Source organism: Portunus trituberculatus, chromosome 23 (genome assembly GCF_017591435.1).
Source record: "Portunus trituberculatus isolate SZX2019 chromosome 23, ASM1759143v1, whole genome shotgun sequence".
Taxonomy (NCBI): domain Eukaryota; kingdom Metazoa; phylum Arthropoda; class Malacostraca; order Decapoda; family Portunidae; genus Portunus; species Portunus trituberculatus.
Window position 1 is genome coordinate 14,967,710 of NC_059277.1, and position 12,500 is coordinate 14,980,209.

At 40.7% G+C, this 12,500-nt stretch overlaps 1 protein-coding gene across 1 annotated transcript in view; it reads left to right on the forward strand.

Moving 5' to 3' along the window:
- Nucleotides 1-12,500, forward strand: part of LOC123507726 — a 52,732-nt gene that overhangs the window by 34,601 nt on the left and 5,631 nt on the right. Inside the window, exon 5 of the mRNA XM_045260885.1 lies at nucleotides 7,719-7,852. Within this exon, the coding sequence (XP_045116820.1) occupies nucleotides 7,719-7,852 (134 nt within the window). The remainder of the gene's footprint in view (nucleotides 1-7,718; nucleotides 7,853-12,500) is intronic.

The following is a 12,500-nucleotide window of genomic DNA, read 5'->3' on the forward strand; positions in this document are numbered from 1 at the left end:
AAGCGCTTGACAGGTTTCCATTTGAGTGAAGCTGAGGAAGAGAATGAAGGAGGGAAACGTCGCAGGAGGGAGGGAGAGTGGCAAGGTGGGTGGGGGAAGTGAGGTGGGGTGTGTGTGTGTGTGTGTGTGTGTGTGTGTGTGTGTGTGTGTGTGTGTGTGTGTGTGTGTGTGTGTGTGTGTGTGTGTGTTTACGTTTACATTCTTAGTGTATAAAAGACAACAGAAAAATGACAAGATTTCAAAATATAATAAAAATCTTCCTCCCTCTCTCTCTCTCTCTCTCTCTCTCTCTTTCTGAAAAGCATAGATTCTCACCGCTCTATAACTAAATGTCAATCCTTTATAACTTGTGTATAATTACAGCCTTTGAAGATTATATAAATGACAGATTTAAGTGTGTGTGTGTGTGTGTGTGTGTGTGTGTGTGTGTGTGTGTGTGTGTGTGTGTGTGTGTGTGTGTGTGTGTGTGTTTACGTTTACATTCTTAGTGTATAAAAGACAACAGAAAAATGACAAGATTTCAAAATATAATAAAAATCTTCCTCCCTCTCTCTCTCTCTCTCTCTCTCTCTCTCTCTCTCTCTCTCTCTCTCTCTCTCTTTCTGAAAAGCATAGATTCTCACCGCTCTATAACTAAATGTCAATCCTTTATAACTTGTGTATAATTACAGCCTTTGAAGATTATATAAATGACAGATTTAAGTGTGTGTGTGTGTGTGTGTGTGTGTGTGTGTGTGTGTGTGTGTGTGTGTGTGTGTGTGTGTGTGTGTGTGTGTTGTGTTTGTTTGTTTGTTTGTTTGTTTGTTTGTTTGTTTGTTTGTTTGTTTGAGTGTGTGTGCGTGCGTGTGTTTGTTTGAGTGAGTGTGTGGGGGGGGTGTAGGTACCACCTTGATTAAGATCTACACAGTCAACGCGATCTACCAGAGTCAAATTCAACTTTGGTATACGACCTCCATGTTTCATTTATTCATTATAGCCTAAATAGAATATTCTATATATACACACATTTGTCCAAAACTGAGCTAGTAAAAATAATCGTGATAACAATAATAATAAAGACATCAACAGTTATGAAACAAAGAGGCAGTGAAACGTACTTACTTAGTGGCAGAGGCAATACTTGAATTACGAATACTATTACAACTACATTACAGCGCCAATGAAAAGGTTCTCAGTGCGTCTTTCAATTCTTTTTATCTCTTTATGGAAGTGGGAAAGCTGCCCAAGGATAATAAAAAAAAAATTAACAAAAAAGACCCACTTGATTGCCAGTTTCTTAAAAGATTAGTAGTTCGCCAAAAGTTTGGGACAAATATTTTGAAACCTCCCTCTTAAAAGAAGTCACGTCGTAGGAAGAAGAAAATACAGAAGCAGGCAGGGAGTTCCTGAGTTTATCAGAGAAAGGTATGAATTATTATTTTTTTTTTATGTTATGGCCTATAGCGCCTGTATGTATACTTGAAGTGCGCTGTTCAGCTTTCACAAATTAGGCAATTTTATTTATAGTGGTGCCCATATTAGGGTCCATATCACCAAGCACATCTTTCGTGTAAGACAATTACACCTCCACCTAGAACCTGGGTATCATGGTGACATATAGGTAACTGTAAACCACTCGATAAATGACAAAGTTTCAAGGCGGTGTGTGGTGGGATTCGAACCTACGTATGGACGTCTGCCCGATCCCACACTTACCACTTTATCCACTACGCCACCGCCTCCTATATTTGAGGATTGAGAATACTGGCTAACCCTTGCATTAAGAGAGTTGGACAGAATAGGGATGAAATGAAATAGAAATATGAAAATTTAAGAAACTGTAAAACTGTTTCACAATGATGTGGAAAAGTGTGTAGCTACTTCTCCCGAAATTACACAATATGTATTAGGAAAAGTATCGAGCTTTGCTGGACATTATATCATAGAGAACTTGTACTACTGGATATATCATCATATGAGTTATGTACTAAGTAAACCGAAATAATGACAAAGAATTTAAACAAATAAGTAAATGAATAAATAGCTACTGGTGCCGCCGTGGTACAGTGGAACCATACGTGCTTTGGGGTCCGAGGGGTCTCCAGGCGCACGGGTTCGAATCCTGTCCACGGTCCGAGTGTAGGTTGGGCTTCCTCACTCGGGGCAACGGTTTCCTAGCGGGTGGGCTTTGAGATATGAGGTACCTCAAAAAGTATCCCCTTTAGCTCATAAATTCCCGTGAAAAACCTACATGGTATAAATAATAAAAAAGAATAAAAAAAATAATAACGATGATTACGATGCGTATGACGGAGATAACGAAGCGAATTTCCATGATAACGATGCGAGTTTCTACGATAATGATGCTATTCCACGAGAAAGATGCCATGTTCCACGATAACGATACAATTACACGATAACGATGCAAGTTTCTACAATAACGATGCGAGTTTTCACGATAACGATGCGAATTTCCACGATAACGAAGCGAGTTTCCACGATAACGATACGATTCCACTATAACGATGCGAGTTTCCACTATAACGATGCGAGTTTTCACGATAATGAGATTTCTGTTTTTATGATAACGATACGATTCCATGGCACCAGGACGAACCCTTCCTCTCCAAGGGTCTGCCCCAGCAGTCCCGTGGGTGTGAGGGCAGTGACGAGACAACCTTGCCGCGTCTCACACGTCTCGCCATGAGCAATGACCCGTCACACACCACGCCCCAGCCACTGTCATGAAGTGAGTCCTCTCACCTATAAAGGACTCCCCTCATCCTGCCAATGCCCGGTGCATGGCGCACAGTGTGCCACACACCACGCCACAGCTACTGTCATGAAGTGAGTCCTCTCACCCATAAAGGACTCCCCTCATCCTGTCAGTGCCTGGTGCATGGCGCACAGCGTGGATACACCACGCCCCAGCCACTGTCATAAGATGAATCCTCTCACCCTTAAAGGACCCCCTCGTCCTGCCAGTGTCTGGTGCATATCGCACAACGTGCCCTCATGGCGAATTGTTTAGCCCGGTGCCCTCACAAGCCAGGAACCCGTACAAACCCTCCACCAGACTGTATGGAATGAGCCCTTATCTCCCCATCAGGACTTCCCCTATCTGGTGAAGGACAGATATTGATCCCTGCTCATGGTGACCCCTTACCTAGTGTGAGGCGCTGCAAGTGGATGACTATAGTCATCCACTATAGTCATTACTGTGACCTCATTATAAAACCCTTGAGCTAACATCTGAGGAGTTCTTTGGATACTCAGATGCCAATAATCAGTAGATAAAATCACGGAACGGAGCACAGGTCGAATATCGAGACATTGTCTATGCCGGAGTGAAGTGTGCTGTACCACGTGTACTGTAGGTATCTAGGTACCTTGTTGAGTCGGGACAGAAGCTTTGATACTCCAACAGACACCACATTCATGTTTCAAATTCTCTAACCAGACAGTCTCTCCAAACCAAGACAAGTGTTTTCCTTATCTCTTGAGAATCAAAAGAAAAAAAATGTATTTCCTTGTTGTAGGTCACAAGATGAAGCGTAGACCACATACCAAAGGAGCTTTATGATACGAGGACCACATAGTAAAGTACCACCGGTGGGTGTTTAAATATATTAACGATTTCCTGATGCGATTCATGCAGAAGTGATTTCTCTCTCTCTCTCTCTCTCTCTCTCTCTCTCTCTCTCTCTCTCTCTCTCTCTCTCTCTCTCTCGTAATATTTCCAATAACGAAGATTCAGTTTCACGATACGAACTTAAACACACACACACACACACAAAGGTCACGCAAGCACGACACCCTTAGTCCCCGCAGCAACGACTCTCTCTCTCTCTCTCTCTCTCTCTCTCTCTCTCTCTCTCTCTCTCTCTCTCTCTCTCTCTCTCTCTCTCATCCCTTCGTCAGTGCCACCAGCAGGAACCTAACCTAACGAGAAGCTCAAAGTGAGATAAAGGGAACGGCAGCGACCGTCCTTGTTATGAGAGAGAGAGAGAGAGAGAGAGAGAGAGAGAGAGAGAGAGAGAGAGAGAGAGAGAGAGAGAGAGAGAGAGAGAGAGAGAGAGAGAGAGAGAGAGAGAGAGAGAGAGAGAGAGAGAGAGAGAGAGAGAAGAGAGAGAGAGAATAGACGAGAAGAGAGACAAAGAGACAGAGAGAGACAGAAAGAAGAAATAGAAGACAGACAAAGAGACAAATAACAGACAGAGAGAGAGAGAGAGAGAGAGAGAGAGAGAGAGAGAGAGAGAGAGAGAGAGAGAGAGAGAGAGAGAGAGAGAGAGAGAGAGAGAGAGAAACCAATATATATACACAAAGACATGACCTTGAAGCTTAACGAAGAAACAGACAGACAGACAGACACACAAAGGTCACAAGGCTTGCATGCTCCACAAAGACTGGGCTTGGCTGGAGCACAATAGGGCCGGAGCAATCACGTCTTCGTCAGCAGCGGGCCAATGGGTCGTGGAAGGAGTGCAGATGAATAGAGGAAGCCTGTAATTATCATCTTCTAATGTCACCTAGTGTTAGTAATAGAAGTAATAGGTTTTCTCCTCGACCAAATTGAAAGGTGTGTTTAATTCGTTATCTTCTCTCTTGGCTTGTTTTTTTTTTTTTCCTCGTCTTCGTGTAAAAAGGTTTCTATCTCTGCCTCAGTCGTCCTTCCTGTCTTTTTTTTTTATACCACGTGGGCTTTTCACGGGAATTTATGGGCTAAAAGTGGTACTTTTTGTGGTACTTCCTATCTCAAAGCCCACCCGCTAGGAAACCCTTGCCCCGAGTGAGGAAGCCCAACCTACACTCTGACCGTGGACAGGATTCGAACCCGTGCGCTTGGAGACCCCTAGGACCCCAAAGCACGCATGGTTCCACTGTACTTTTTGTGTTTTTAGTATATTAGTGGTTTTTTTATCTAATGTTTGTGATAGAATTAATAGGTTTCATACTCGTCACGTCCTATTTCTTCGTACTTTCTTTCCCCTCTTTTCCTATTCTTCTTTTAGTATGTTGGTAATATTTGCGATTTTATTTTTATCATCCTGAAATGCTAAGTGATAAATTCAATAGCTTTCTTTCCTTTTTTTTTCTTTAAAATTTTCCCTGTACCTCTTTCCTTCTTTTGTTTCTCGATGTTTTTTTTTTTTTTAATGGTGATTTACTTTTTATCGTCTTGCAATGTCAGGTAATGAATTGAATAGCTTTCTTTCTTCCTCTTCCTTTAATCTTTTTCCTTTACCCTGTCTTTTTTTCCTCTTCCTTTCCTTTTTGTGTCTCTCTATTAGTGATTACTTTTCATGTCATCTCCAAATATTCGGTAATATATTCAAAAAGTAACTTTCTTGCATTGACTTCCCTCCTCTTCCTTTAAAAGACGTCTCCTTCTCTGCCTTCTCTTTTCTCCTCTTCCTTGCTTTACCTCTCCCCCGTTCCTTTCTTATTTTGCCTCTATATTAGTGAATATTGCGTCTCATCAACCAGAAGCGTGAAGTTATCAAATTAATGGCCTTTCTTTTCTGCCTTAGAAAAAAAAATCCTCTTCCTTGCCTTGATTAAATTGGATCCAGTTCGTACTTTCTTAACTATACTAAAGTCGAAAGAACACAAAGAAAGTACAATTACCTGGACAGACAGATTAAATTAAGTGAAAGGTTAAGCTTCAAGATTACGTACACGTCACACACACGCACACACAGGCACACACACACACACACGCACACACACACACACACACACACACACACACACACACACACACACATACAAAAAAAATCAGATAAACGGTTGGAACAGAAATGTAATAATAACTGTGTGTGTGTGTGTGTGTGTGTGTGTGTGTGTGTGTGTGTGTGTGTGTGTGTGTGTGTGTGTGTGTGTGTGTGTTCACTGTTTGATCTGCTGCAGTCTCTGACGAGACAGCCAGACGTTACCCTACGGAACGAGCTCAGAGCTCATTATTTCCGATCTTCGGATAGGCCTGAGACCAGGCACACACCACACATCGGGATAACAAGGTCACAACTCCTCGATTTACATCTCGTACCTACTCACTGCTAGGTGAACAGGGGCTACACGTGAAAGGAGACACACCCAAATATCTCCACCCGGCCGGGGAATCGAATCCCGGTCCTCTGGCTTGTGAAGCCAGCGAAGCCACTGAGCTGCCAGGCGCGCGCGTGTGTGTGTGTGTGTGTGTGTGTGTGTGTGTGTGTGTGTGTGTGTGTGTGTGTGTGTGTGTGTGTGTGTGTGTGTGTGTGTTTGACGTCATATTTTTGCATTTCTGATTTGCTTTTTCTCTTTTTATCACCACATCAATCTGCTCTCCTTCCTTTCATCTCTTCGTCTCTGCTCTTCCCTTTGCGTAGAGTTCGTTTATTTTACCTTTTATCGAAAACTCCTTTTTTTTTTATCATCACTCACTCGCATTTGATTTTCCATTTCGTGTTTTCTCCTTCGCATGTTTCGTTTTCTCTTTCAGTTTGTCCTTGAAAAAAAGTTGCATCTTCAATTTTTCTTTGCAACTGCCACGTGTCTTTCATCTCCTTTCTCAACGGCTCATCTTTGGAATATTATCTTGATCTTACATCACCTTTATCTTACGTATTATTGATGATTGTGTTGCATATCAAACCTAGTGACATGAGGGACAAAATACCTACTGCTGTTTGTTCTTCAATGCTGTTCCTTTGTATTTCTTTGTCTCTTTAGTCACAATACAAGGTGGGGTTTTTTTTTTCTTATTTGTGTTCTGTGTTTATCCAGCCTCGGAAAGGACAAAATATCTGTTGTTGCTCCTTTTTTCGCTTGTGTTCGTGTCTTTATCAGAGACGTTATTTATGTTTCGTTTGTGTTTTGTTTTGTGTTTCTTGGTCTTCGTAAAGTGCAAAACATGTTATTTGTTCCTTCTTTAAATCCTTCGGTGTTTCTTCGTAAAGACCCAGAGTTGTTGTATTTCCTGTTGTTTTGCTATAATTTTCTTTTTCAGTCTCTTCATCAATTGTTATTTGCTCTTCCCTTGTGTTCCTTTATGCTTTTTAACCCATTGAGAACCATGTCGCCTTTCCATATTTGTTCTGCTTATGATCAGGTGATTTTATACAGCTACAGAAACTCATCTGGGGATTAAAATAATGAAGAATGGACCACTAACCTTCTGACCTCCATAGACCCTTCCTGATGTTAATAAAAGGGTCTAATCGTACAAATCTCAAGGTAAAAATGTGTCCCAGTATTCAAGGGATTAATCACCTCTCTATCAGCTTTGGATTGTTCTTCCTTTATTTTCTTTCGTGTTTCTCCATTCTCTTCGTCATGTTATTTGTTCTCCTGTTATGTTCCTTTCTGTTCCTCCAAGCTCTTCATCACCACCACTTCCATCTTTTTTCTTCGTTCTTTTCAATCTGCTTCTTATCCTTGCTTTATAATATTTAACCTCTTCAGTACCAGGACGCGTTTTCATATTCATTCTGGTTACTGTTTGGCGATTTTATACAGCTTCAGAAACATATGTTAGGATTAAAATAGTAAAAATTTGGCCATTCATCTTTTAACCTCCATAGACCCTTCCTAATGCAAATAAAATCATCTAATCATACCCAAAAAATTAAGGTAAAAATGCATCTCAGTAATGAAGGGGTTAAGTTCCTTCAATCTTCAACACCTGCCCACTATGCTTGCTATTTCTTTCTACTCCCTTGCGTTCTAATAATCACAGTCACTTCAATCCTTCACAGGGGGCGGCCAGGGAGCGTCTGCAACAGGGAGAAGTCCTTCCGTGCGGGGCTGGGCTGACGAAGCACTGCGAGTCGTGTGGCGTGTCCCCAGAGGAGTGTCTGAAGAAGCTGGGTCTCCACTCCGACACTATCAGGTACCAATTAACGGCATTCCTTTCTGAGGGCTCTGCGTCGCTTCTGATTTGGTCAATTTTCCCTTTGGTATTGTCTGTGTCTTGGGCTGTGTTGGTGGTGGTGGTGGTGGTGGTGGTGGTGGTGGTGGTGGTGGTGGTGGTGGTGGTGGTGAGAGGAGGCAAGGGAAGGGGAGGGTGAGGAGAAAGAAAAGTGGTGGTGAGGAGGAGGAAAAGGTAAGATAGAGGAAGGGAAGAAGGTAGGTAGAGAAACAAAGAAGAATTGATGGGAAGAGAAGGGAGAGGTTATAGTGGGAAAGAGAAAAGGACAAAGGGAAAAGAGAAGGATAAAGGAAAGGAGAGAAAAGGGAAGGAAAGGGGGGAAGGCAGGGAAGAGTATGGAAAAGAGATATTGTGATGTGAAGGAGAGACAAACAGAGGATAGGAAAGGAGAGAAGAGAAGAGAAGAGAAGAGAAGAGAGAGAGAGAGAGAGAGAGAGAGAGAGAGAGAGAGAGAGAGAGAGAGAGAGAGAGAGAGAGAGAGAGAGAGAGAGAGAGAGAGAGAGAGAGAGAGAGAGAGAGAGAGAGAGAGAGAGAGAGAGAGAGAGAGAGAGAGAGAGAGTCATCCTTGCCTCCCTCCATCTTGTATTTCATTTCCTCTGCCGTTACTTCTCCAGAATACGAGGAGGAGGAGGAGGAGGAGGAGGAGGAGGAGGAGGAGGAGGAGGAGGAGGAGGAGGAGGAGGAGGAGGAAGGAGGAACGAATAGTTACATGAACAAGACCAGGATGACGATGGTGACAATAATAATAAATATTACTATCATTAATATCATTAGTATTATTTTCGTGAATAATTAATAATAATAATTATTATCATTATCATTATTATTATTATTATTATTATTATTATTATTATTATTATTATTATTATCATTATTACTATTATTTATAATCATACTTATTATTATCATTATTATTATCATTATCATTATTATTTTATGATAGATAACAATAATAATAATAATAATAATAATAATAATAATAATAATAATAATAATAATAGCAACACATGATTCTTGCCTCAGAAGAGTAGTAGTCACTGCGGAAATTACGTGATAATAAAGCGTCTGTCAGGCTGTCTGTCTGTCAGTCTGTCTGTCTGTCCTGTTGCCTCACCTTGCCTCCATTCGTCACCTGTGAGAGTCTTTGGTCTCTGTACATAATATTGTCTCTGTACGTCGTGTAAACACTATTGTTATCATCGCTGTTACTTTGATTACTTGGTTACGAGCTTTCTCAGAGCGCACTTACTGGTGAAGTTAAAGGGTATTAAAAAATCAAATTAAATAAATAGATGAATAAAATCATAAATGAATGAATAAAAATTTTGCTACAAAAAAACACAGAAACATAAACGAGACAACCTATATTTCCCTACATTCAGCCTGTTCCTAAACAGGTACACGTTCTAATCCATCAAACTACCGTCCTGTAGTGTTAATCTCTTGCTTATCTAAAGTTTTTTAATCTTTGCTCAAAAGGAAGATTCTTAAACATGTGTCACTTCACAATCTTTTATCTTATCGCCAGTATGGCTTCCGTCAAGGCCACACTACTGGTGATCTTCTGGCTCTCTTTACTGAGTCTTGGTCATCTTCTAGAAATTTTAGTGAAACTTTTGCTGTTGACTTAGACATATAAAAAGCTGTTGATAGAGTCTGACACAAAGCTTTGATCTCCAAACTGCCCTCCTACAGTTTCTATCCTTCTCTCTGCAACTTCATCTCAGGTTTACTTTCCAACCATTCTATTACTACCGTGGTAGACGGTCACTGTTCTTTTCCTAAATCTATTAACAGTGGTGTTCCCCCAAGGTTGTATCTTGTCACCCACTCTCTTCTTATTATTCATTAATGATCTTCTAAACCAATCTTCCTGCCCTATCCACTGCTACGCTGATGATACCATCTTACACTTTCCACGACCAACCCTTCAGGAAGTCAACAGATCACGTGGGGACGTCACAAAATGCCTGACTTATGATCTTTCTAAGATTTTTTATTGGGGCAGAGAAAACGTATTAGTGTTAAATGCCTCAAAAACTGAATTCCTCAATCTATTAACTCGACACAACCTTCCTGACAACTATTCCCGCTTCTTCAAAGACACTTAACTGTCCCACTCTTCCACACTGAATATCCTCGGTCTGTCCTTTATTCATAATCTTAACAGGAAACAGCTTCTATGAAATTAGGCGTTCTGAGGCGTCTCCGACAGTTTTTTTCACCCCTGCCCCCATCCCCCAACTGCTAACTCTGTACTCCATGAATGGAGTACTCTCGCATGTGTTTAGGGGGGATGATCTACACTCATACAGCTTTATTAGAGAGTTGAATTTAAAGCTTTTGGTACTCATCAAATCCTCTCCTCTGACTGACTGTCCTCAGCCTCTTTCTTACCGTCGGAATGTTACATCTCTTGCTATCTTCTACCGCTATTTTCATGCTAACTGCTCTTCTCATCTTGCTAACTGCAAGTATCCCTTCCTCCCGCGACATCGCTGCGCAAGACTTCTTCCTCTCACCCCTATTCTATCCAACTCTCTAATGCAAGAGTTAACCAGTACTCTCAATCATTCATACCTTTCTCGGGTAAACTCTGGAACTCCCTACCTGCTTCTGTATTTCCATCTCCCTATGACGTGAACTCATTTAAGAGGGAGGTTTCGAGACATTTTTCCCTTCCTTTGGTTAACTCGGACCTGCACAGGTACTGGTATTTAAGTGAGCCTTTTTTCTTTTTATTATCTATTTTACCCTTGGCCAGTTCCCCTCCCCTATTACATACAAAAACGAGACATGACTGGTATTTAAAAAATATATGAAAACTACAATTGAAAAGAACCCCCCAAAAAATCTAAAAGGTTAAACAAAAATACTAAAAGTCTAAGTACAATAATAAGAAGTAAAATTAAATACAAATGAGCTAAAATTATATAAACATTAAAAATCTCAAAAACAGAAGTTCAGGAGTCAATAAAGTAAGAGTAAGTATAGAAAAAGCAACGAGGACTGTTACTCTCCTCAGCGGCACATACCAGGCTTTACCTTACAGCAGCGTGGCGGCGGGACAGATGTATTGGTGAGACACTGACAATATATCAGCTGTTTCTGTGTTATCTCGGGCATTATGGAAGTAAGCTTAGCCTGGTACCAATTTCCAGAAACTGACAGTTGAATTCTCGCCAAAATTATATTATAATATGCTCAAACACTCTTGAGATTAATGTAGTGAACTGGTCCAAACCTAATCTAACACAAGAACACAAGAATATAAGAAACTATTACAAGCTGAAAGATACCATCAGGTCTACACGTGTTACTCCCTCTATGAAACATTTCCACCTATAATCCCCATACATGAATTTATCTAAGCTTCTTTTAAAACTTCTCAATGACTCAGCACTAAAAACATGATTACTGAGTTCATTTCATTCGTCTACTACTCTCTATCTGATAGCCAATCCTATCTGTTTCTTGAACCTTATTTTTTTTCAAGACGATAACTTTTTTATGCAAGAGAGGAAAGCTGGCCAAGGGCAACAAAACATAAAAAAAAGGCCCACTTAAAGATTAAAATAGAATTAGCCAAATGTCTCGGACAAATGTCTTGAAACCTCCCTCTTAAAAAGAAGTCAAGTAGTAGGAAGTGGATATACAGAAACAGGCAGGGAGTTCCAGAGTTTGCTAGAGAAAGGTATGATTGAGTTGGACAGAATAGGGGTGAGAGGAAGAAGAAAGTCTTGCGCAACGAGGCTGCAGGAGGAGGGGAGGCATGAAGTTAGCAAGATCAGAAGAGCATTTAGCATGAAAACAACGATAAAAAATAGCAAGAGATGCAACATTCCGGTGGTGAGAAAGAAGCTGAAGACAGTCAGTCGGAGGAGGGGAGTTGAAGATGTCCTAAAACTCGGATGAAAACGCCAGTTTCATCATCATCCGCCATCTGTTCTTGTCACATCTTTCTTTTTCTCTCTTCTTATTACATGACACAGGTTTCAAGGAGCAGAAATAATGCGGCAAGAAAGATGTCCTGGCGGTGACAGGCCTAATATACCAGTCATCTCTCTGTGTCATCCCATCTGATCTACTCATATTTCTGTTTGTCGTTCCTCCTGTCACATATTACAGATGTCTCTTGTCTTTGAGGTATTTACGGCACAGTGTTTTTTTTCCTCTAAGTGAGAACATTCCCTTCCTTTCTCTTCCCTTTTGTGAAGTGTCAACGTTCCTTTTTTCTATTATTCTAAGTTTTTATGGCACAGCTTTACCTTTTTTTTTATCCAACCAGCTTTAATGTTAAAAGGTGATACTTTTCCTCTTACTGAGAATATTTCATTCATGTCTTTTTCCCTCTGCCAACGTTTCTTATGTTATTCTGCATTCCTTGAAGGCAAAGCTTTACCTATTCATTTGTTTTCCATTACTTATACAGTTAAAATGTAATATTTTTCCTCTTACTGAGAACATTTCTTTCCTGTCTCTTTCCCTCTGTCAACGTTACTTACTGCATTATTCTGAATTCTTCACCATACACTTTTTACGACAGTGAAATTTTCGTTTTGTTTAGATTTTTGTAACATTGAAGTGAGAAGGTTTTCCTTTTTGTTTT